We start from the raw sequence: 25,925 nt of genomic DNA, 5'->3' as shown, positions 1-25,925 counted from the left end.
CAGTTCTAAACCTGGGCTACATTGTTTTATCATTTTGAAGGATCAGCTCCTGGTATACCTTGGAAATGTTCCCTTGGCTTCAGTGGAGCTATTGTCATTTACACTGGCTTAAAATTTGGCGCAGATGTAAATTAAACTAAATATGATACTCATAATCTGGAATAAAAATGACCACACAGAGGCTTTCATGAAAAGTAGGAATACCAACTTGTTTGGGTTTTTTTCAGTACTGTTAGATGACAAGCCCCTTTGTTTAGGGCTCCTCTAAAATCATTAGTTTTGCAAAGGAGACTGGTCTGAAACAGTTTATAAGATGTGAAAGACTAAGCAAAGCACTACTCATGTGGGTTTATTTTACTAAGCAGTGAGCATGTTAGATATAGATTCTGGGTTAATATATGACACTTTTACATGGTCATTTAATGCTATGTCAGTGCAGGGAAAGGCACAAGTAACCTCTGAAGGAAAGATAGAAATCTGCATTCTTGGGAAATACCGGGAGCAAGATGAAGTAGTGTAATACTTATAAAACCTGCTTCATTCTGGTAAGAGAAGATAATTTAGATAATCCAAACCATTTTAATAGCAATCCAAAGTTTTCAGAACAGTATATAGAAAATGATCTTTCAGACTAAGTGGCATCTCACTTCCACGGTTCGATCTGCTTGACTGAAGCATCAGTATTTTTACTTGTCTTTGAACTAAATATATTTTTACTTTAGTGCTGGATTATTTAAGTGAACTTATCATTAAAGATTGAAGCAAGAAGTAAGGTTTTAAAGTGTCTTATTCCTTCATCCATTCCCCTGGAGAATATCGCCTCCATATTTCTCCCCTGTATAACATCTATTTTTTCTCTGATTTATATTATTAGTGACTATAGGTGAGTGTTCCCTTATCAGTGAGATTCTGCCCCTTCCACACTGCCATGTAATGGCAGCTGGTAATTGGAAGCTGGTTTGTACACCTGACTTTTGATATTGAGTCTGTCATTTCTTTAAATACATCAAGTAGCAAACATAAGGATTATTATTTAATGTGTACTACTTCACCCGTTTAAATGGCTGGGTGAAATTCTCCCCAGTGCCTATGTTTCATAGAAATCCTCTAAATATGCTGTAAGTGTCATTTAAGTGATGCATTGACTTAATACTGACCCAATACACCAAAATCAGTTTTACAATCTGTGAGCTTTGGAATATACATTTAAAATGCCTTCCTAGTTTTCGGTGTAGAAATACTGAACACTGCATTAATATTGGATTAAGGATTTAGTAGCTTCAAGTACTTGTGTGGTAGTTGTCTACTTAGTCATATTGATTCATAGTTTATTCATATTACACAATTTCTAATTAAACATCTACAGGATTCATGAAATATTAAGGGGAAACAAAGTATCTCTCTACTACTCTGTTCAAAATTATCTCTATGACAAGGATTTCTTAATTAGATATGAAAGAGGGTGAAAGAGTATAAACCTAAATACTGTAAAACCATGGAAACTATAACTCCTCCCATCAAAAAAAGACTGAATAATATACATTTCAAATTATTTTGAGATTTGTAGAGACTATTTAAAGTCATTCAGAAGCTTTCCTAATTCTTCAAAGCCCTTTGATGAATATACCGGGCAGAAAAAAAACATGTTGACAACTTTCAAATTTATACATATAGCATAAAACAAAGTTATGGCTTATATGAAAGCCAGAGATAAAAAAAATAAAAGTTGAGTTACAGATAGACCTATGACTGGCAATATAGTTTAATTATTGGATATAATAGAATGTTATATTTCAAACAAAAAACTAAAGCCTTTCATGAAAATGTTGCACCTAACAATATAGGCTGGAATTTATAAGGAGTACCAATTCTGGTGCCTAAAAATTGGGAGTGCTGAGAACTTGAAAATCTGGCTCTATGCACTTTAGAGGATGGTATAGAAATTAGAAATTAAAATACCACTATAGCCTTAATTCAGTCTATTTATTCTGTCAGTTTGTCGCTTACTGGAAAGGTATTCTTATCAGTTGTCACTAAAAAGAGATGTAATTCTTTCCTGTTATATATGTAGACTATTGGTGTGTGTAGACAAAATGGGGGCCCTAAATTGAAGTGGTAGGTTTTTAAAAACACCGCTTCAATTTAGAGTGAAGTAAACCCGTGTCATATACACACCTGTGTCTTACCCGCGTCTCTGGCAGTAGGGAGGGTAGGGCAAACTGCGGGCAGGCGGAGAGGTACCTGGGCTGCAGCGGGGCAGGGGTTGGTGTTTCCCTCCACGGCAGCAGTGGACCCTCCCCAAGCAAGACCCCACCTGCAGGCACCCAGCTCGGGCGGTCCCAGGGGGCACCGCAGCCATGGAAGGAAAGACCAGGTCCCCACACAGCTCATGCAGGCAGTCAGGCTCCAGGGGAAAAAAAAAAAATAGATCAGGCTCACTGCTTTTTTTTTTTCCTTCAGTGGAGCCTGCCTTCCTGGTCTGCTGCCAGGCTGCCTGCATGGGCTGCCTGCACAGTTCCTGAGCCACACAGACCCCAGTACTTCACTCCACAGCTGTAGGGCAACAAACTAAAACTCCTTGAAGGTATTTTAGTTTGCTGAGTCCCAAAGTCATTGAAGGTGCATTACATGGCCAAATGTACTAAAGCTGCTGAAACTAATGCACAATATGCTGCCAACACGTGTGTACACCAACACCATTAAAGCAGTGTTAAAGCATTTAACCCATTTTAAATTATCATGCATACATGCCCCTCATTTCATCTACACACACACTGTAAGTGTAATGGCTTTTGCTGTATCTATTTTAATTTGCTAATGATGTGCTTACTACGTAACTTTGAAAAGGCTTACACCATGAAAGAAAGACAGACAGAAAAACAGACAGGCCAGATATTTGTCAAGCCAATTGAGTAATTAAAAGGCTTTTCCTTAATAGGCATCTTTAGCTCTAAAAACAAACTCCCTACACAATACTTCCTACACAATCTAATTTTAAATTCAGCTTCCCCAGCCCCAACATTGTTCCCAAGGAATTCACAAGTTTAAAAAATCCTTCACAATTATGCTTTTAAATCTTCAAACACACAGTTTTTAAAAGGATCTCTGAAGAAAATGCCTGCCCTAGGAAAGGGGTTTTCAACAGCCAGTTAACTTTAGTTAGGCCATACCCCTGAAGACAGTTTGGGAAAATAGGCAGTCCAATGCAGCGTGTTCCAAAATCTCCACATCCAGGCTCTAATGACAGAAAATAGGAATGCATTCTAAAAGCAAAGACCCTTCACTACAAATGCCCTGCTACCTCATTCCCCGCTCCTTAAGTGAAAGAATAATTAGATCAAGTACCTCAGAGTACAGTATTACAATTTTGCAATATCCCATGAACTCAAACTATTTAGGGCTTTATAGGTCAAAAACTACACCTTAAATGTGCATTAGAAATCAATCAGAAGCGTGTGCACATCACAGAGTCTCACTGTGTTATTAGATACAGTAATATCTGTTCCCTGCATGAAACACCATTTTAATAAGGACACTGCCTCCTTCTGCATTAGCTGCAATTGCTGGAAAAATGTAAGAGTTAGCCCCATGTAGAGTTCATTACAATGATCCAACCTGGAAATGATGAGACCATAGATAATTTTTTATTAGATTCTCATCTGAAAGAAAAGGAAGAAATCTCCTTGACAAGTAAAGGTGATAATATAACATATATACCTATTTTTGGCCTATGCCATTTAAAGGAGGAATTCCAAGTTGTCGTTAGGAGGATGAGTATGTTGCTTTTGTGGGTCTACAGCCCTCACTGTAATTCCTCAGGATAGTGTGCAGGTTAACTTCTTGCTTGTAACTGGATTTTGAGGTCTTTGAACAGTGTTGGGAGGAGACTCATGGGAGATTCCAGTTCATTATCAGTAGAGGAAAAAAACAAAATACCATATAAATTTGAACATATGATATACATGACAATCCCTTTTCTAGGAGGCAGACCAGGATTGGGATTGCAAACCCATAAACAGTAGATGGATTCATAGTTTCCAAACTAATACACAGTGTTTCCAATGGAATAGTAGATTTCCCATAGCACATATTTGAATATTAAATGAGATAATAGTAGTCAGAAGTAAGAAACAACTCTATATTTGTATAGAACCCTTAAATTCCAGTTTCTTTGAGAGAGGTTTTTTTTAGTTGTTAACTGCTGTGAAACTATTATATTTTAAGCAGTATATCATATTGAGCTTAAATCTATTTTAGACAGATTTTTCAATTCAGGTACTTTAATTAATTAAAATCAGTATTATAAGCTTCTAAGTACAGCTCCATATTTTAAGTAAACTTCTACATAGTGCTTCAATTAATTTCTATTGACATTTTAAATCATTTTCATGATTTTTTTGAGAAAAAAGAATAAAATAATCATCTCAATCTTTATACATATGTGAAACACAGCAACAGCTGGGGGTTCTATTTTACTGCTTTAGAGAAAGAGGAGTAAAATTAGTGTGGCTTCGTGTCACTTTCTTTTCCAGGAGGAACAACTCGTTACTTCCTGTACTGCCCACCAAAACAAAAGCAAGAACAAAATACTTCTTTTCAGGGATATATTTTTTTTTAATTAGAAACCTTCATGTATAAAAATGTCTCTGTTGTGCATTTATATGCTTCACATTTCCTATGTCAAAGCTTATATTGTAAGTATATTATATACCCGGAATCCATATATTTTCCTTGTGGAAAATCCTTGTTAGAATCATCTGCTTGAAATATCACTAGTATAAGTTCAATTTTTTTCCAAGGCTTCAGGGATAAAAAAGTTAATAGCTCCTTTAAAGATGTGCCTTTCCTTCCTTTTGGTGGTAAAAGAAGTAGGGGGAGGGGACATGGATACGGAGAAGGCATAAGCTGAACTGTTAGGTGGGTCAGTAGGACTCAGGTAATCACAAAAAAAAATTCTACAGCAGGTTTTACTACTATGAAATCTTCAGGAGGGGCTTAGAGTAACTCTAGAGGAAAGCCAACTCAATCCAGATACTAGACTTGGTTTTTTTTATGAAGTTTAAAAGATGAGTTGTCCTCATCCATGGAGTTAACTCCAGCCTTTCAGGATTTATAGGATCTGTCAGTTGTGGTTGCAGACCTTGTCATTGCAGGTGCTGGTTTGGTGTGCTTGAAAGGACCATGAGCAGCAAGCAAAGATATTACTGTCTGTGAATCTTATAAGCAGTATTGGTACTGTTTCCAAACTTTGTAAAATCTAGTGTAACTGTTTTGAAGTTTTGTAAATTCCATTGTGGTAAGCCTGTCATTCACAAGCAGTGTGGGATAATGAATAATAGTTAAAATATTCATATATTCAGAATTTAGGGATGTTAAGGATACCTGAAAGGTTAAATCAGACTTGTATTTAATCTCATTATAGATCAAACTGTAAAATTAGTCTGAAGTGCTGAATCAAAGTCTTTAGTTAATCCATCAAGTCATTGCTCAGTTTTGGAACTTTAAACCCATCAATTCTCTGTGTTCACTAGTAACTAGCAATTTTCTTTTTAAGCCTGCTTCTAGATCAAGACTTGGCATGTGAAATTTCAGTCTGTAAGTAACATCTTCTCCCAAAAATTTAGGTAGACAGTGAGAGTGAAAAATACATTTAAAAAAGAATTGCAATCATAGGGTACTTATAGATGTGATCCAATGCATTCTAATTAGAACCTACAAAAGCAGACTTGATTAATCTTAATTAATCAAGTATGTTAAAGCATTCAAATTAGAATGCTTCAGCATTCCTCAGCATCATGTGTATTAAGTGTCCTGTGTTTGAAAATAGCCACGGGGGCACTTTAACTAAAGCTCATTCAACGAGTTTTAGTTAAAGTCTCCCCATAGCCATTTTGAAATGTGGAACAATTTATACATGTGACAGTGAGGTATTTTAATTAGTGTGGTTCTCTGGGAAGTGCTCTAATTAAAATATTCTCTCCCCACACCAGAGCATGTCTATAAGCATCCATGTTTTGTCTTGGGTTATGCAGAAAAACAAGACTGGGAAGTAGCTTACATTTTCACAACTTTATTAATTTAACCCATCTGGGAAAGTATCCATAAAGAACTCATTCAGTGCAAGTCACCCTTCTTTTATAATCTGTGCTATCTGCTGGAAGGTTGCCTTCATCTCTGTCCAACTCCAAATACCTTTTCTGCAGCAGCATCACACTGCAGGCTCATATTAAATCTGTGATCTACCAGATTCTTGGGCAGTACACTTGAAAAATACTCTCATCATGCCCAGACTCAAATGTCAGTGAGGAAAAATTATTTTCCAGCATCACAAAATTGTTTCTTCTCCAGTCTGAATCAGGGGTCAAGGTTAAACCTGTTACACTATAGCTAAGTACAGACAGTCAAAAAGCCCAAGGCTGAAGCTTCGTAGATTGAACTGATAAGCACGTGATTCCAGAAATGCAGTTATATGCCTGCAGTGGCCTAGGCCAGAAGCCAGGCGTGCTAGAGCATGGTAGAGCATACATTCCTGCTTGGCTGGAGCAGACAGCTTGGTTCAAGGCTAGCCCACCCACCCTGCTGTTGGCACTGGACCTATGACCCATATACCTTGTTCCAGAAGGACCAAAACCTCAGACAGACCACAACTTCTCCATTTGATAATAGCCAAATGTTACTGATGCACAGCAAGAGTAGATAAGAATAATGCAGGCAAGGCAAACAGAATAACACCCCTCCCCCCAATCCCCTACCTGATTCTATATGTACTAGTTCCAGGATTGTCATAGAGGGAAGGTACACATTTGGTTAGTATGCCAGCTTCACCCTGTGTTTCTTTCTTGAACATCAGGTGCAAGCAGCCTGGAGGTTGAGGGCTGATGCCCATCAATGCGGTGGGTAAGACAGGCTGCTGGTGTGCCCTCTGCCCATGGTGGCTTTGGATTCCCCCCTGAAGGATCCTTTGCTTCTCTGAAATCCCTCCTTTTGCATTCTTTCCCTCCTCTGATGACACTTCATTTCTTGGTAACATTGATTGGTTTCCCTGTGGTTGTCATACTGCCCACGTGCTGTTCTGTCAGCATATTCCTTTGTTTCCCAAACCCCTCACATTCACACATCTTAATTTGGTTGGACATATACCAGGGTCTTAATTTGGGCATGCCCCGGCCTCTTAATTTGGTCTGTCTACCAAAACCGGAAATCCCAAGGACTCTGCAGCTGGTCACTGTGACCTGGTTCCAATGCAGTGAGACTATCTCACGTTATGGTTTATCAGGGAACAGTATAGTACATGTCTTCAATTTCCCAGCCTTTGTATCTTCTGGCTTCAGACAGTGGGCCTTGAAGAAAACTGTGTCACGAACAGACTTTTTGAAAACAGTTAACATTTGTTGTTTCCTTGGACCACTGTTCTAATGCAATATCTACATTACCTACAAGCCAACTCCTAAAAGCAGATCTCTAAATATCATTTTCTAGCCATAATCGGAGAGGAGGGCATTGCGAGAGAGGTGCAAAGCATACTGGGATGCTGAGGGACTGTGAGTTAACTTAAATCTGGAGGGAATATGGGATAGAAATTCTATAAACCAGTTTAACCTAAATCACTTAAGACTGATATTAAATCCACCCAGTTTTATCTTAAACTAGTTTCAGGCATTTTGAAGGTGGTTTGTGTGCACTGAACTTCTGTTGTGTTACAGATATGAAGTGGTTTCTGATCACTTATATTGAGATTTATGTGTAATTTCTGTCCCTAGCCCGTACGTTGCTCCTCCAAGTGCACATTTCTATACAGCCAGTCAGCCAATGAATACCCTTCCCTTTTTTCCCTATCTAGTCAACATGGTGGCTGATTGGCCACAAAAGAAAAATGGGGAAAGCCAAATGTTTCCTTAGGTGGCCAAATAAAAGCCTCCTCAGCTCTGAACATTAAAAAGGTGTAGAGATAGATAATTCTGACACTATATTTATACCCATCCTATGTTGAATGTTTCAGCCCATTTCTTGTTGGGTAACTGTTCATAGCAGGGGACCCTCATACTGGCACTAAACCGTCTCCTCCCTGACATTTTGATTCCTTAGATGAAGAACGACATTGATGGGAAAGTATGATATGTTCTCAATACCAGTACTTGTGCTTGTCCTGTGTAGGACAAAAAAAGCAGTTTTCCACTGATTAAAAAAAAAGATATTTAAGCAATTAACTCCTAATGATTTATAATTCTCAGGTGAAAGTGTCAGTAGTTAGGCATCCTACCATGTTTTAAAATCTGCTTCCTTTTCAGGAGGAAAAAAAAAAACCTGCTGTCAAACCAGCTCTTTTATCAGCATGAAAAATAATTTTAAAGGGAAAAAATAAAAACACTTTAAAAATGTTATATTATCTAATTGTTTGCTTTTTTTGGTGATGAGGCTGCTTTCAAGACAAACAATTAATTGGTAGAGACCTGGTGCATTTGTGCCATAGTAACCTGTATTAATAATTTAGAGAATCACTCCTGTGGCAACTAGAATATTCATGGACATATAGGGTGCATCTACACATTACCCTATGGCAATGTTGTTACTGCACTGTGCTTTAGAACTTCCTTTTGGAAGTTCTAAAGCACAGTGCAGTAAGCACCCATACTGCACTGTATGTGCAGTGCACAATTATTTTTAACAGGTACTTTGCTATAGCAGCACACTGTAATGGGGGAGTGTACCACTACAGTGAAATGAAGTAGCTGCTAGTCATATGTAGACACCCATGGGTGCTATAGTGATGTAGCATCATGTGTAGATGCACCATACTGTACTTACAGGCTGTATTACATGGAAACAGAAGCCTTGAGTCATAATATATATTGTATAGTTTGTTGAATTAATTTAATTCAGAACTGTGGAACATTTAATTAAAATTGTATTTCTCACATTTCCCAGGTACTTCTGTGGTGCAAGTAACAGCCACTGATGCAGATGATCCTACATATGGCAACAGTGCTAGAGTGGTTTACAGTATTCTGCAAGGACAACCTTACTTTTCTGTGGAGCCCAAAACAGGTAAATTTTTCTGAGTTCCCATCCCAGGCAAATCCATACCAAGGATGAGATAAATAAAATGTATGTTGAATTTCCCTGGAATACATGCAGTACTTTTACTTCTGCAGCCTGTTTCTATAGAATTAATTTTAGGTTTAGCGTTCTTATTTTCTTATTAGATTTAAGAATGGGATTTTGAAAATATAAGAATCATGCAAACACTCAAAATTATTGAGATCTGTCCTCTTCTTCTCTCACTCTTATTTCATCAGCCTCCTTGTTGATTCCCCAGAATCTATTTGGTCAATGACAATTTCAAGACTGCGTGGAACTTTTTTTGCAGCTTGAAATGTTGGAAACCAATAAAACCCCACAGGAAACTACAGACACTTCAACAGATTCCTCAGATATTATTTTTGTTCACCATGAACACTTTTTGTTACATTCAAAATGTTTCACAGAGTTTACTTACTATTTGTGAACAAGTTGAACAATGAGGCATTGTGCCTCTGAATGCTCATCACTTTTTTTTACCTACTAGCAAAAGGAATATTCCTAATAACAGTTTTTCATCTTTTCACAGAATTGTGTTAACTTTTTAAGTAAGAGCATGAGGTTAAACATCCTTACATTCTTCCATAAATTTGGTAAACTTGATCCATTGCATTGTGTCGTTTCTCAGAAGCAGAAAATTAAAAGCTTTTGCCCTATTGGGATATCTATTTGGTCTTCTTCACTATAGAAGACTTTTAGAAGACTTATTCACATGATGCTCTGTGGATGGTGTATTATTATTCCTATTTAGATTGAAGCCCAACACAAACAATTGATTTATTCAAGGCAACATAGGAAGCCCATGCAGAGCTTTAAATTAACCCAGATCTTTTGATTCCCAGTGCAGCATCTTAACCAAGTGGTGGTGCTTTCTCTCTCCTTTACAATAGCCACAGTTACAGATTTACTGCACATCAGTTGCTCTGCAGTAGCACTCATGTATGTGCTCTTTCCATGCCCTAGTGAAACTGAATCCATAGTAGTTGACCTTTAAGTAAAAGAGGACCAAGCTGCAGCAGTTGAGATTTCATTTTCTGGTGCAGGGAGTTAAAAGTGAACATGTGAATGATTACCTCAAATCATCAGGCATATCTTAAGTTCCCATTGTCTTTCATCTTGCTCTACTTGCTTTATTTGCCCTGACCATCAGTTTATACTACACAAACACCCATAAACATATTATATATATTTGTGTGATTTATAGCCCACCACCACACACACACATGCAAAATTACAAATAGACCAGCTTCTAAAGTTATAGTATTATAAATTCTAGTAAATCAAAATCTTTGAAGAATGAGACAAATGCATTTGCTTTTTATTTTTATTAGCTGTGGTGCCAAAGTTTCTGATGTTTAACATGATAATTAACTTTAGAAAGGATGACTAGCACTAGTGGGGTTATACAAATGGGTGCAAATGATAGGAAAACAAGCACACCAAAAATGTGGCAACAACTAAGAAGGAATATGTTGTGAAATTTGATATTTATTTTTTCCATGTTGTGTAAATAGGAATAATTATACCATAACATCTATTTGTAAAACAAATATTTCAGCCCAGGGCTGATAAACGGGAAGCTCAAGAGAGAGAGAAAGAGCTAGAGAGAGAAGATAAAACTGTAACTAAACATTCAGCAAATACAAGATTAAGAGATATGTGCCCCAGTGCGCATCTCCTTTATTTAAATTGTTTATGTTTCCTTTGTTGGTGACTCTTAAGTGCTGGTGGAGTAAATGCCTGTCTTTCTGGAAATCAGACTTAGCAGCTCTATTATGTACCAAGCATGAAATATTCATGAAGTCATCACAGTCTAAGAAGGAATATTTATTTTCTGATGCATATCAACAGAGCAGAATGGATAAGGCACGGGGTTTTCTTCTGGTTTTTCATTCCAAATTGTAATTACAAATTGTATGCAGATTATCAAATGGATATGATAATAATATTATTTTAGATCCTGCAATATTTCAAGTAATAAATCAAAAACTTTGTGTTACTCTGAGTACTTTAGAAGTGGCTATTGTTTAAGTAAATATTAGCTAATGCAAGATAACTTATTTCAAATTAATAGCATAATATGAGATCAAAAGTAGTAAGAATTAATTTGGTAAATGACAATTTCAAGACACTGAGATATTGAGAAATATTTTGCACAACTTCAAATTTTGGAAACCAATGCAAAATTCCTCTTTCCTTTTGTTCCCCAAATTGTGGGGAGGCAAAGGTTGGAGAATGAAGAAGAGAGCTAGAAAAAGTGAAATTCTGTCTCACTTTGTGCAACAAAGGGAAGTTTTAGTGGCACATGAAGTGGATTTTTTTGCTGTTGCAAATTCCACAGACACTTCTCCAGTCCTGCTGCTGGTGGTTTGCCCTTGTATAAATGAAACCAAATAGAAACAAAATAGTCTTTATTCAGTCAGTTCAAATGACAGAGGAAATACGCCAAAGTAGCCAAATCCAAAGCTCTTCAGAAAACATACATCTTTAAACGTGCACTCTTCTTGGAACCATACACTCGCATGTTAACACATGGATGCACTAAGCACTAAAAAGTATTCCTTTTTCTTGTCTATTAGTGCATTACCATTTCAGTCCAGTTTCCACAATCCTTGAGTATCTGTCTACCTCCAAGTCACTCAGGAAGCTAGCTTTGATTAAGGAGACTCGCTTAACACTTTGACCCTTCTCAGTTCTTCCAGGATATTTACCACATCTTTGGATGTGGACAGACATAACGCTAGAACTGTTCCAAGAATGTCCCTGATTGGGAACTGTTTCACAGTTGTTCCTGGACATGTACATTACTAGCGGTTCTAAGCAGAATCCTCACCTTATACAGAATTGCAGTGTTGCTACAGGGAGTGCTAGAGTACCAAGACCATCATGCCTTCCAGGGAGAGACTGCCAAGTGTTGGGGGGCACTCTGGTTGCTAAAGGGATGTACATGCTTTGCCCTGCTCTCTCCCAAGATCTCCTTGACTTTATAACTCCTGCCTTGAAAGCTGTGCTGTCACTTTCAGCTCCCTGCTAGAGACCCTGCCACATCAGTATGGCAGGTTTATTTGGGCTGAGAAGGGGAAAGCCACACACCCATCTCCTCACTGCACCTGGCAACCTATCAACTCCTTCCTTGTACCCCAAAAGGGGCTGGGATTCCAGAGTGTAAGGTTGGGTACAGATGTTACACTTAATGCACTTTAAGCTCATTAAGCCACAATAGAACAGACATTCATGGCACATAAAGCACTTTAAAAATGGAAGTTCCTACTCTAAGTTAACTCTTGATGGGTATATACGAACCTAAAGTGCTTTCTGTTAGAGCGCTTTATCAAACACCTGTGCCAGATCCCACCAAGGGTTAGCTTAGAGCGCTACTCTAATCTTGGGCAGAGCTCATTTGCTCTGCCTGAGTCCTGAGTCAGCCCTGCCACCCCCTCCCCACCAGCTGTCACTAACCTAAATCAGTGACTGTCTCTGATCCCAGCCTTCCACATAGCCTGGCAGTGGAGGTGGGGTAAGGGAAGCGGAGTTTCTGTCCTCACAGTTGCCTTGGCTTCTTAGTGCACCATAGCCCAGTTGAAGGAAGTGGGGCAGAGCTTCAGAGGAAGGAGTCCAGGTTCTCTTTCATGGCAGCCATTCCTGCTGGGCTGCTTGGCCAAGGGGTTGCTGCGGGGAAAGGGTTCTGAGGTCTGTGTCCCTGCAGCAGCCCTGTCTGGGTGGGGCCAGCCCCATAGTGGTGCCTCTGGTAAGGCTGTTCAAAGATTTATGGAACACAGGGTGATCCCAAATGACTGGAAGAGGGCTAATGTGGTACCTATCTTTAAGAAAAGGAAGAGGGACAACCCTGCCAACTATAGACCGGTTAGTTTGACTTCAGTCCTGGGAAACATCTTCAAAAAAATTGTCAAGGAGGCCATCAACCACAAGTTCTAACTGGCAGGATATTAAGAAACAACTAGCATGGCTCTGTCAAGGGAGGTCATGCCAGACACACCTGGTCTCCTTCTATGACCACGTAACTATCCAGCTGGATATGGGACATGTGGTTGACATCATCTACCTAGACTTCAGCAAGGGCTTTGATACTGTTTCCCATGAGATTCTCCCACTTAAGTTGGAGGGTACTGGCCTAAACCGGTCTACAGTGAGGTTGATAGCAGTTGGCTCAGAGGCTGATCCCAGTGGGTCTTAATTGGTGGGATGGTCTCATCCTGGAGAACCCGTACTCTTTAACACTTTATCAGTGACTTGGATGAGGGAGTGGTAAGCACAATGATTAAACTTGTGGACGACTCCAAGCTGTGGGGAAATGTGGGCACATCTGAGAGCAGGGTAAGAAGTTACCATTTTAATCCAATTGACAGGCTGGTCCTATGGGCTCAACAGAATTGGATGAGGTTCAATAGGGAGAAGTGCTAGGTCCTTCATCTGGGTAGGACAAAAACTCATCATTATTATATCATGAGTGGTGGTCCCCTGGATGACACTGCGTCTGAAAGGGACCTGCGGGTGACAGTTGATCAGAGGATGAATATGAGCCATCAGTACAATGAAGTCACCAGCAGAGCAAATAGAACTTGCATGCATCAGCCGTTGCATTGCCAGTGGATCCAGAGTGGTGCTCCTCTCCTTCTATTCGAAGTTGGTGAAGCCACAGCTGGAATACAGTGTCCAGTGCTGGGCACTGCACTTCAGGAATGATGTGAATAAGCTCAAAATGGTATAGAGAAGGGTGACCCATATGATCAGGGGCCTGGGGGATAGGCCCTATGAGGAGAGACTCCAGGAACTGGCTTTGTTCAGTCTGAGTAAGAAAAGGCTGAGAGGTGACTTGGTGTTTTCCCCTGATATACTTGTAGGCAGCTATCAAGATCTAGGGGAGCAACTCTTCATAAAGGCACCCCTTGGGAGGATGCGGTCCAATGGGCACAATTTAGTTGAGGCAAAATTTAGGGTGGACAAGAGGAAAAAATTATTTTCCAAAAGGGTAACTAGAATCTGTAACAGGCTGCCAGCAGAGGTTGTCTAGTCACCATCCCTTGCTGGACAAGCATCTCGTTGAGCTCATTTGAAACCAACTACCTCCTGCCCATGGCAAGGGACTGGACTTGATGATTTTACAGGTCTCTATTCTATGAATCTACCCAGATAGGGCAGCAGCAGGGATACAGAGCCTGTAACCCTTCCCCCACAGCCCTTCCCCTCCCATTTGGGTCACACTGTGGCTACCAGGGACACAAGACACAGGGCATAGGCCCTGAATCCCTTCTCTTGAAGCCCTCCCAGTCAGGCTGTGCTGTGCTGCAGCTGCTGGTTGCACGTGTTAAGAAACTGGGTGAGGGGGGTGGTCAGGGAGAGTGGAGCCCCTCCCCATGCTGACCTGGCCTGACCCCTCCAAGACCCAGCCAGCTAGCTGTGGGAGGGGTTCTAGTAGTGGGAGAAGCTCCATTCCCTCCCTTCTTCCCACAAGCTGATCCTGACAGTTGCCAGCTGGAGAGGGGGTGGGGCTACTTTGGCATCCTCCTGAGAGGTGTGTGAGACCACCTCTGTGGCCAGTATGGACATGCTGTGAGCTCCCCCCACGAAACAGCAAATGTCTGTTCAGTTGGCTACCATTCTAACTTATCATATTTTACTTAAAGCATGTGAAGTTAGAGCACTTCTGCCAAGGGCTTTTTGAACATCTGTACTTAGCCTATGGTCTCTAGGTGGGAAGTGAAATTGACAGTATAGATTTCCAGGCAGGGGTTGAAATTAGCTGCAGAGATCTTGAGGGGGATCAGAGTAAAAACTCCCTTGGGAACCGCAATTAGGTGGCCACACCTAGGTGGTCTGCAGGGGCAGATCCAGACGGCATACATATCTCTCTCTGTCCCTGTCCATCCTCAGCAGCACATCCTCCTCACCCAATTCTTTTCCCATTTTCTTCCTCCCCCACCCACTATTGTCACTGTTCCTGCTGTCCCTGGATGATCCAGGGGTTGTGTGGTGGGAAAAGGCTCCAGAGCCACTCTTGCCTATCTCAGCTGGGCTCTGCCAAGGACAACAACAATAGCACTAGGTGTGTTCCTCTTCCCCAAGTTCACTTCTGAGCTAGCAGGGAACACCTTGTGGGACCAGGCAGAAAAGAGGAACCTGTCCACTACTGCCATAGTCCCAAGATGGCACAGGACACTCCCTAAGAGCAGTAGAAGGAATTGGGAAGGAGGGGAATGGGTGAGAGGGGAGAAGCTGCTGAGTATGGAGGAAAAAGGAAGATGTGACAAGAGTGGGTGAATGAAGGGGATAGGATTCTTACTTTATCTGACGACTTTAATTCCCCTTTTGTGCTTCTGTGGTCTGCTTTCCCCTGTTGGGGGACAGACGGGGGGACTGAGAGTGGGGTCTTGGACAATAGAGTCCTCACTGCATTTCAGATCAGCTCCTTGTCCTGCATGTAGGGGTGCAGTTTGGAATGCCTGGAGGACTGACCAGACAGTGGACATGGAATGCTTTGTGCCCCCATGTAATATTGAGCTGGTTCCCAGAGGATAGGCTCAAAATAGTACTTGATTTTCCAGTGTGCTTTTGAAACATTCCAGGAATATTAAGGCAGTCTTAGGTAGCCTGTACATCTAGACTTTAGGGCTACGTACAGTCAAAAAGCCTGATGCTTTCATTCAGTCTTTTCAGGTTAGTCTAAGCTGCACAGATTAAACCAATAAGCAAATGAACAGACATTTGTTTCAATCTGGGAAATGCAGCCACATGCCTGAAGTGGCTAGAGCATGCCTCCTTGCTTAGCTGGAACAGACATCTTGGGCCAAGGCTAGCTTGCCCACCCTGAAAAGGGAGTAGGGGCTTGCAGGGGAGGTACAAAGCATCCTGGGATACTGGGGGCCTGTGAGTCAACTTGAATCTGGAGGGGATCTGGGACAGAAGTTCAGTAAGCCGATTTAACCTAAATCAATTAGGGCTGATGCTACATCCATCCAGATTCATCTTAAATTAGTTTAACCTATTTTGAAAGTGGTTTATGTGCACTGAACTTCTGTTGTGTTAAAGATTTAAACTGGTTTCCGATCACTTATACCAGTTTCTGTGTAATTTCTGTCCCTAGCCTTGGGGTTTAAATGTACTTAGAATATTGTAAGTGTTATTTCTGTCCACTCCCTGACTTACTTTCCCAGGATGAGACAGTCAACTCCTCCTGTTTCTTTCTGGGACTTGCACTCAGGTATTCATGTACATAGATGCTTAGCTACCCAGCCAGTGTGTAGTCTACTAAGCATGCTCAATATATGATGACTCTGTGTTTACATGTGCACATTGCAGGGGTAATGAAATTTTAGACTGTGTGTAGGTGCCAAAATTCTGGATAAATGTAATTTAAGTGCACAAAGAAAAATAGGATTCCACATGGAGCATCAGAGACTCCATGAATCCACTAGGAACTTGGCTTTTTTTTTAATGAAAGTTGCTCAGCTCTCACATTTGTTGGTAACAATATAAAAAACTTAGCCAAATAAATAGACTAGATACCTTTGGCACTGGAATTTCACATCTGTGTTCTAGAAATGGAGATATTGGACCATTCAGTATTATTCCTATACTGTTTCTAAGACAAATTTAATCTTTGTACCAATTAATAAGTGCAACTACTGATGTAGTATGTTTGACATATTTCAGGTGTTATCAAGACTGCTCTCCCCAACATGGATAGGGAAGCTAAGGACCAATATCTACTTGTCATTCAAGCAAAGGATATGGTTGGGCAAAACGGTGGATTATCTGGGACCACATCTGTTACTGTCACATTAACGGATGTCAATGATAACCCACCCCGCTTTCCACGTAGTAAGTTGCTCAGAGTCTAGTAAAGTGTATTGCTATTCTACTTGTCCTTATGTTTTGTAAATTATGTACATATTCAAATTTAAGCATATGATCCTCATCTTTGTAAAGTGCTTTGGAATCCTTTGAGGACTAGACATTATTATTTATTTATTATTTGTACATTAGAATAAATATTGTGTTTTTCTCTAGCCAATATATTTTGGATCAGTTTAAGTGAAGAAATGCACAGACATTTATGGATGTCTTCTGCTTTCTTCCTGTCAAAGATAAAAGATATGCATTGTAACGGATCTTTAGCTTTTACTTCTTGGACTTCAGGATGTATAATTCTTAACTTGCTTTTGTACCCTTCACATTCCTTTGGCAATTCAGCAAGATTTTTCTTGTGCAGAAAGTCAATGTTTCATAAGTAATCAGTCTTGGAACAATCTGAATACTGTCTGCCCTTGATTTACATGCTTTGACCAAGGTGGTTCTTGACTTAACAGAGAAAAGGAAAGAAACAAGCCTATTTGCAGACTTGAGGCACCCTGTTTACAAATAACATTTAATTTCATGCCTTTTCTTTCTCCTCATGATGTTTCTGTAAAGTCATTGCTATGGGAAATCAGAATAATGTGCAAAATGTATGCATGTCCATTCTATCTTCATCTCAAGTAGATATGAAAAATACATCTGTCTGAAAGAGAAGGTGAATTAGATTTCTTGCCACCAATTGTTTGAGGTAATAATAAAACAACAGTGAATCTATCTCTGGAGGTGATGTTATTGGCTACATGCTGCATTCACAGATCTCTTCTAGCTGCATTTTATATTACCTTCTACCTGAACAAAGAGGTTAGAATTTTCAAGAAAGATTCTGTTATGTTTATTATGTTAGGGGCAAGAACTGAATCCATACTCTCAGACCCACTAAATTTAGCACCTGCTGCTTCAAGACATACAAGATACCTGTAGATAGGCCAGGAGGCTCATGTAAGTACAGCACATCAGAGCAGAGTCCATTAATCAAGTCTGCTGGACCATGCTAATGGGGGTGCACTTTAACCAAAGCTAGCTTGATGGCTTTAGTGGCAGGGATGCTGATACATGAGACACTGCAGCACTTTAATTAGAGCAGCTCTTGAAGTCACTCTAATTAAAGTGACTCCCCACCTCCAGAGCATGTGTAAAAATGCCCACAGTCATGAAATAAGACTAAATAATGATCTCACCCATATATTTACCTCCTTTCTTTTACATAACCTAAAATAAATGGAAATAAGCAAGGACAAATTTGCTTATTGTCTTGAATCATTGCAGCAACAATTCATTTTAGGACTTCACTTCACATTTTGGAAAGATGCTTATATAGTCCTTGTGAAATCATCTTCTCAAGTCTAGTGGGCAAATTTGGAACAGAGAGAAATCATATCTATAGCATACAAAGCAGTATTTTTCATCTCAAAAGCTTAAAAAAGGAAGCCAATGGTGCCTTCAACAATTTAATGGAGGATTTTACATCCTATTCATTATTTAACATATGTGTTTTGTGAAACATACCATGAAAAACTCCAAGTTTAATGACTGTTTTGAATTTCACAGGGTCATATCAGTATAATGTTCCAGAGTCCTTGCCTGTGGCTTCCGTGGTAGCCAGAATAAAAGCTGCAGATGCTGATGTGGGATCTAATGCTGAAATGGAATATAAAATTGTGGATGGTGATGGCTTGGGAGTTTTCAAAATTACTGTTGACAAAGATACACAGGAAGGAATCATTGCAATTCAAAAGGTAACCTTGTTTTATTATGTTTTATGTGGTGTAGGATTAGTATAATACGTGGAAGGATGAAATTTCGTACTGTCAGAGAGGAGTCTCATTTCTATACAGTCACATCAGTGGATCTCATCCTGATTCCATGGTGTTATTACAGTCCTAAACATCATCTGTACTGAAGATTCTTACTATTTTATCTGGAGTCTTGCATTTTTGTTTTATTTTTTTTTGCCTTAAAGCTCAAGCAACTAGAAGGTTATATAGGAATTTTAACTTTCATATCTTTAGCTCTCAATTTGAGGGGAAAAAATGGAAAATATGAACTAAATTCACACTAACTGCTCAACATATCAAGTAAAATAAAATGACCCCAAATACATATATATACACATTTAACTTGTTTCATAAGCTGAGATCTGAGTTTTCTGTTTCCCATGGAAAAACAGAAAAAAACATGGACATTCCATTTTACCTAAGAAAAACACGGACTTTTCATTTTAATTGAGAAACACGCAGATTTTGCTCTTTTGAAAAGATATCTCTGTAGGCTGACAGCATTTCAGCCTGCAAGGGACTGCGGGGAGTGGGAGGAGGGCATTCAGGCAGGAGGTGCCATGTGCATGTGCATGCACATGGCTGCCAAGAGCCTGGAGAGCAGTTCCCGCAGATAAGCCTGGTGGGGAGGGGGGACTGAGGTCCCCATAGGGAAGGAGGGAGTTGGGCAGGGCACTTCTGGGCTGGAGCTAGGGCTGCTGCCCAGCTGAGTGGTGCATGCGGCTTGTGGCCCAGGGCTGCAATGGGTGGCTGCAGGGCCAGTGGGGACTGGAACGGGGCCAAAGGTGGCTTGTCTGCGGGGCTGGAGGTGTCCTGCCACTGTGCACTCCTGGGGAGCAGGGGGGCACGTGCCTCCCAGATCTGTGCATGGGGTGGGGCCAGGCTGCCTGCTGTGGGCTGCAGCTCCCTGTCCTGCTGCCCTTCCCTGGCCCAGTAGGTGGGACACAGCACTGTGGTGCAGAGCGGAGCTGGGCAGGGAAGCTCATTGCCACTGTAAGCTCTGCATTGCCCTGGCGATGTGCCTCCTGCTTTCCCTGAAGCAGCGGGAGCAGTGGCTCAGGGTTATGCCCCTTACTGTTGCCAGGTGGACAGAGGGCACATCTCCAAGGTAGCATGGATCTTGCAGCAGTAGCAAGGTGTTTCTCTGCCTGGCCCCATTCTGTCTTGCTGTGCTGGGTCCCACCCAATGGGCTGCAGAGGCCCTAGGGCAGAGCTGCAGGATGGGGAGCCTGAGCCCACAGCAGGCACCTTGCCCCCATCCCCACCCCCACCCCATGCACAGATCTGGGGGGCATGTGCCTCCCCCAGCCTCCCAGCATTGCATACAGTAGTGGGGAGCCCCCCCCCCCCACCTGAGCCAGTAGAAGGCAGTCTACACCAGCCTGCCCACAGGCTCCATTCTGGCCATGCCACCCACAGGGGAGGAGAAGCCGGGCTCCCCTCTCGAGCCACAGCAGTATTTCGCAGGCAGCAGTTGGGGCTCAGGCGCTTCTGCGGCAAGCAGGGGGCTGCAGATCTGGGTCCCTAGCCCCATAATCCTGGCAGCTGTAGGGGGAGGGGGCTGTGGGTGGGGAGTGAGGGGCATGGACCTGCATCCTGGTGAGTTAAGAGGGCATGGAGAGCTCTGATTTTCCATGATAAAAATCCCAAAATCAAATACCAAAATGTATAGGTACTTAGAATTTATTTTATTATAGTGATTGAGGGACTGGTAGGCTTACAAGCTGCTTTAAAATTATATATATTAATAAAGCATTGTGTTCATTTGATCCTCATATATATGTGTATACATATAGGGATCAAATTAACATATATATATTCATATTCATTTTAATTGTGGATTTGAGTTTTTTATTAGAGAATTTGTGGTTATTTTTATCAGAGAATTTGTGATTTTTTTTTTTGTCCAGGATCCCTGTTTATACGTCAATGCCATGCTCTTTAGAGGAAAAAAGAACTATTAGTACAAATTAAAAACTGGAATTTCTGTTTCACAGGAAATTGTATTATTTCAAAATTTGAGTGAAATTTGATTAAATTCAAGTTTCTTAATTTGATCAAAAGCAAAAAATATTTATTCTTTTAGAACAGTTTTAAAAAGCCATACCTTATAATATATGTTATGTTTACATGTATATTTATATGCCATATAGCATATACTCTTTATTCCAGTATCAACTTTTTATTTTTAATACAAAATAATATTTTAAATGAGAAGTCATGTTGCAATGAGAAATCAAGAAATTTTAAAACATTCCAAATCAAATGGGAGAGAATATTTTGACATTATTAAATGTTTGCTTTCCCTTTCATTCCAAAGCATTTTTTCTCAAAATAGACAATGGGAGAGTGGGAGGGGTGAAAGTCTTTTCTGACAGAAAAATATTCTACTAGAAAATGTTATGCTTGTGGTTTTAAAGATTTGGTGTTGGCAATGTGGAGGTTATGGTTTTGGTACTTTAGTACAGGAGTTGGTAACCAGCAGACCATGGAGTTATTGATTCCAGCTCATGGACCTGGATGTTCTGCAGCATTTGTTGGCAGGGGCTTCAACTGTGGGTGCTCTCCCTATGCCACCATGGTGAAAAGCGCTAGTGGTGGCCAGGTTCTAGCATCCTTCTTCTCACCTCTGACTCAGGGTAGGTCATTTTGGTCTGTGATCAGAAAAAGGTTCCCTACCCCTGTTTTAGCAAGTATTGTAGGGTTGTGCTGAAGTCCTTCAGTGGTACTTTAGCATATGCTTAAAGACTTTCTTGAATGGAGGTCTATGTTTAGAATTACCATAGGCAATACCATATGCTGCCTATGTGTTTGCCAAGCATTTACAGCTTCCTCAAGTGTTTCTCTTTCTCTTTCCTCTCTGGTGCATGATTTTTTTCCCCAAAGAAGGCAAGACTTCAATAGGACTTCTCCTTTAGAAGAAACATTTTCTGCAGAATTCCATAATATAGTGGCCAAAACCTGAGATGGGTGACTACCTCCTGACAGCTGCAAAGTAATCCTCTCTTTCCACTGAAGTTGGAACAAACTGGAGATATCAGAATTCTCCAAAGAATCAGCCCCCAATACAGCCATTTGATTTGCAGATCATCTCTTTCAAGTCAAAACCGATCAAGTTAGGCTTTCTGGATGCCTAGTGCTATTTCTATTTAGCACATATTTGAAATATAGCTGATGAAAAGTTAGCCTTTTCTTTGTTCAGCAGCCAAATTCAGTGGGGTTTCTTCAGCTTGCTCATTTAATGCTTCCAAGTACAGCTCTGGAAAAAATTATGCCTGTCCTAGAGGGAAAACATTTGTCACTGTCACACTGAACAATATTGAATCAGTCTGGGGTCTCTGATGATCCAAGTTGAGAACTGATTCATACATTTTAATTTTAATATGAGCCTTCAGGCATGGTCTCTGAGGCTCTTGATTTCAAGGTTGCATGGATTGGGGTAAATAACTGGAATTCATTATTATAACAATAATATTTGACATCAGCATTATCAGTATAGTTATATTTATTATTGGGTGCTAACCTGTCCATTTCCAGTGCTGAAAAGTGTTGCATGGAATTTGTAATAAGCCACATATTAAAAGCTATCATTTTCTGACCTACTCCACTACTTCACTGTGGGCATATGTACACATGCAATTCAAAGTAATAAATAAGCACTGGAGTTCATTGCTCTTGAGCGCACTGTTTGAACATGCACCCAGGACTGCATCATGCTGAGCCAGATCAGAGCAGTCCTGACTGGCAGTGGACCTGGGGTACAGGGTTCAGCCTGCCAGTGCAGGACTGCTCCTGCCTGGCTCAATGTGCTGTGGAGGGGCTGGCTGTGGCACAAGTATACCCTAGTGTGGGGCTAGTCAGCAAACAGCCCCCCACACTGAAGCACCCACATGCCCCAGCAAGCCATGTCAGCATCTACATGTGTGATGCCTCAGAGTAAAAGACTCTGCAGCAGGGTAGTACAAATATTTACTATGGAATTTACTTGCTGTGGAGTTTATTAGTTTACTGCAGCATAATAACCCTGCACATGAGACATTTACTGCAGAGTTAATTAGTCAACTCCATAGTAAACATTTTTTGTAGATACACCCCCAGTTAATTGTTTTTTAAACCTGCTTGGAGCCAAAAGGTCGTAATTCAGAAGCACTGTAATCTTCTGGCATAGGAAGTTAGGTCTTTTCCTTTTGGGGAATGATCTGAGGACCTACCCGTTTTCCTTCTTTGGGCATCTTTATCTGGTCTTATCCACATGGGTGCGATGTATTTTTGTTGCTCACAGCCAGCTCAAGAACCTCTGCATCATATGCAATTGTGCCAGGGAATTTAGGTATGGGTAAGAATATAGGATTGCTTGTGTATCCCACATGTACAGCTGAAAATTTCTCCTTGCTGATTATTAAAATAATGTGAAGAACCTTAACTGGTGAGGAGGAAAGTATATAGAGGACACCAGTCACAGACTGTGGGGTTGCATTTCACTTTTCAGTTCCCCTCTACTGAAGTCTACTTGTGTAGTAATTAAATTGTTGGGGCTGCATAAAGGCAGATTGAAATTCAAGCACAATGACTAATGTAGTAGCTTAATATAGGAACAGCCAGACGGTGTCACTGCACGGTAACATGTGCTCTGCAATAAGTGAGGAAATATGTCTGAAACCAAAAATATCTCATAGCAATGTTATGCTACTAACCACATGAAGTATTCTACATCCATGAGTGCAAGTCACAACCTCCTTCCCCTTCCATGCTTCTAAAAGCAGATTACACATTAGAGTTCATCAATGTCAAGGTAAAGATTTCTGAAAAGAGAAATGCAAGTATAATGGTGCAGCTTTGCTTTTGCACAGTCACTCATTCAAATCACATATATGAGCATGGGAAGCACCTTATCAAAGTGCAAGAGCACCAATGCACTTATTTCTGTGCATGGATTTCTCATTAAAGCTTGAGTCCCTTTCGACTACTGTATACAAACTGTGGATTCAATGTTCAGGTTTTCTCAAGAAACTGTTTTAGAGACACTTTTGCAATACTGGCTTCATTGCTAGAAGTCAAAAACTTGCTTTTATATAACTACTATGTAGATCTTAAGAGATCAGCATCTTAAGAAATGTGATTTAAGAACAAAGTAAAACTTGCCTACACTGAGGCTGTGTCTACAAAAGACACTTAGAGTGCAGAGCATTAATTCTACTGTGCATTAACACGGCAGGCAAAACCCAATTACAGTGCATTCAGGTAGTACCTTTGAGGAAGGTAGTTATCCTTTGAGGAAAAAGTTCAACAGATATTTGGAAAGGGGAGATACAGAGATAATGATCCTATGACTAGGAAACTGATATAGTTGTGTTTTCCTTAAAATTCTAGAAAAGGATCTTGTCTACTTGATATGTATATTAATTTTCCTGAAGCTGATATTGATTTCACACAGTGATGCTCAACCTTTTGGGGCTTATGGGCCTAATGAGTGGCATGGGGTCCCAGGTTACATCCTGCATGGGGGATCAGTGTGCAGGGGCAGTTCATGGATGTAACCTGTTACATGCTGGCCTGACCCCACGTACTGGATGCAAGAGCAGAGCAACCCTATGCACCAGCCCAAACCTCTGCATTGGAACTGTCCATGGATAGGCACCCACATTCAGGTGCTGTCTGGCATGTGGGTTCATGTCATCTAGCCTTTGAGGCTCTCCACAAGTCTACAAATTTGGCAGCAATTAATTGTCATAGCTATTAGTTCCAGAGCAATTTTTTTTTTTTGGTTTCCACAGCTTTGGCAATTAATGTTACTACAGCTTCCACTTTTTCCCTGCCACCAAATTTCCAGAATTGTGACGACTCCTGTGGGCTGGATGACATGTCTCCATTGACTGTAGGTTGAGCACCACTGATGTATGAGAGCACATCTCTTCTCTGCACCCAATATACAAGCATTCCAACAAGGATTGCAGTCAAGAGAAAAAAAGTGTAATGTTGTACTCTAAGGTATTATTCATTAAAAGTAAAGCCTATGGGACCTATGCTGCTTTTATATATTCAGTTTCAGTCCTGCCAAATTTGGAGTTAACTGGGGTTACACAGGTATGGCTGAGGTTTCCATCTGAACCTACAGGCCCATTTTGGGGAAACTTTTTTCTTTGTGACAAGAAATGCATGGGAAAGAGAAGACATCTACTATGCTGGTGCAAAGCTTCTCTTATGGTTTATGCTGTCATGACAGGATTGGAGAACACATGCCACAGAACATGCTGAGACTGCTGCTGCTTAACACCCCTTACCAATGTTCATTACTTAGGTAGAACCTGTGCCATGACTCAAAAGTATTTGGCTGGTCCCAAAGTGAGACATTTTTTAGAGCAGCTTCGCTCTCTTTATATTTCCCTATTCTCTAAAGTACTAGGAGAGTTGGGCAACATTTTTTTTCCCGCTGGCACGTTGACCTTCGCACAATAGAAAACAAGATTTATGGAGCACTGCTAATCAGACAAATTAAGAAATTTTCCAAATAGACCAGTGATAACTCCAAAGTTTTCCTTTCCCTGAAAACTTTGGAAACACTTCCTTCAGTTCATTATGAAGAGATAGGGAAAAGGTCCTCAAAACCTTAATGTATGTAACATGTGGTGCATTATCCCCCTTCAATCCAATCCTTTTTAATTAGAATTGTGTGACTGAGACAAGCATTTGATATCTAAATTAATTTGAAACATGTGTGACTGCATGGTTAGTTTTCTTCTTTTCTTTTGAAAAACCTGTAGGAAAGAAGTTCTTGGGCTAGGAGCCATGTCTTCTACAGACCAGAACATATATTTGTGGCTTTTTTGGCCCACTGAAATCAATGGATCCTCTGCTGTTAATATTAGTGGGACCTGGCTTTCCTGTAGTAATAATTAGTAATATTAATATTGAAGTACATATGTTAATGTTAATATAAAAACTGTCCACTTTACCTAGTAATATGATTTGATATTTACTCAAACAGAGGCTTTTTGGTGGAGGGGGGGACTTTTGGAAGAGAAGCATAATTTTCTTACTGATAAAGCAATTTTCGAAAATATGTATTCAGTGGCAGATGTAGACTTAAAGAAATTATCTAAATGTGAAATGTTAGCCTGATTAATTAACCCTCAAATATTCACAGAGCAGACCTACTATTTCAAGATGCCTATGCAAAATTGTTTTCATATACCTTCA

General features: G+C 40.4%; 1 protein-coding gene across 1 annotated transcript in view; it reads left to right on the top strand.

The window, feature by feature from the left end:
* The window catches only part of LOC149869052 (cadherin-7), a 118,907-nt gene that overhangs the window by 58,083 nt on the left and 34,899 nt on the right, over window positions 1–25,925 (top strand). The window contains exons 4-6 of the mRNA XM_090039600.1: window positions 8,926–9,045; window positions 16,750–16,917; window positions 18,502–18,689. Coding sequence (XP_089895726.1) covers window positions 8,926–9,045; window positions 16,750–16,917; window positions 18,502–18,689 — 476 coding nt within the window. The remainder of the gene's footprint in view (window positions 1–8,925; window positions 9,046–16,749; window positions 16,918–18,501; window positions 18,690–25,925) is intronic.

Source organism: Crocodylus siamensis, chromosome 3 (genome assembly GCF_052110815.1).
Source record: "Crocodylus siamensis isolate JL-2025a chromosome 3, ASM5211081v1, whole genome shotgun sequence".
Classification (NCBI taxonomy): Eukaryota; Metazoa; Chordata; order Crocodylia; family Crocodylidae; genus Crocodylus; species Crocodylus siamensis.
This window is presented reverse-complemented; position numbering and strand designations above follow the sequence as displayed.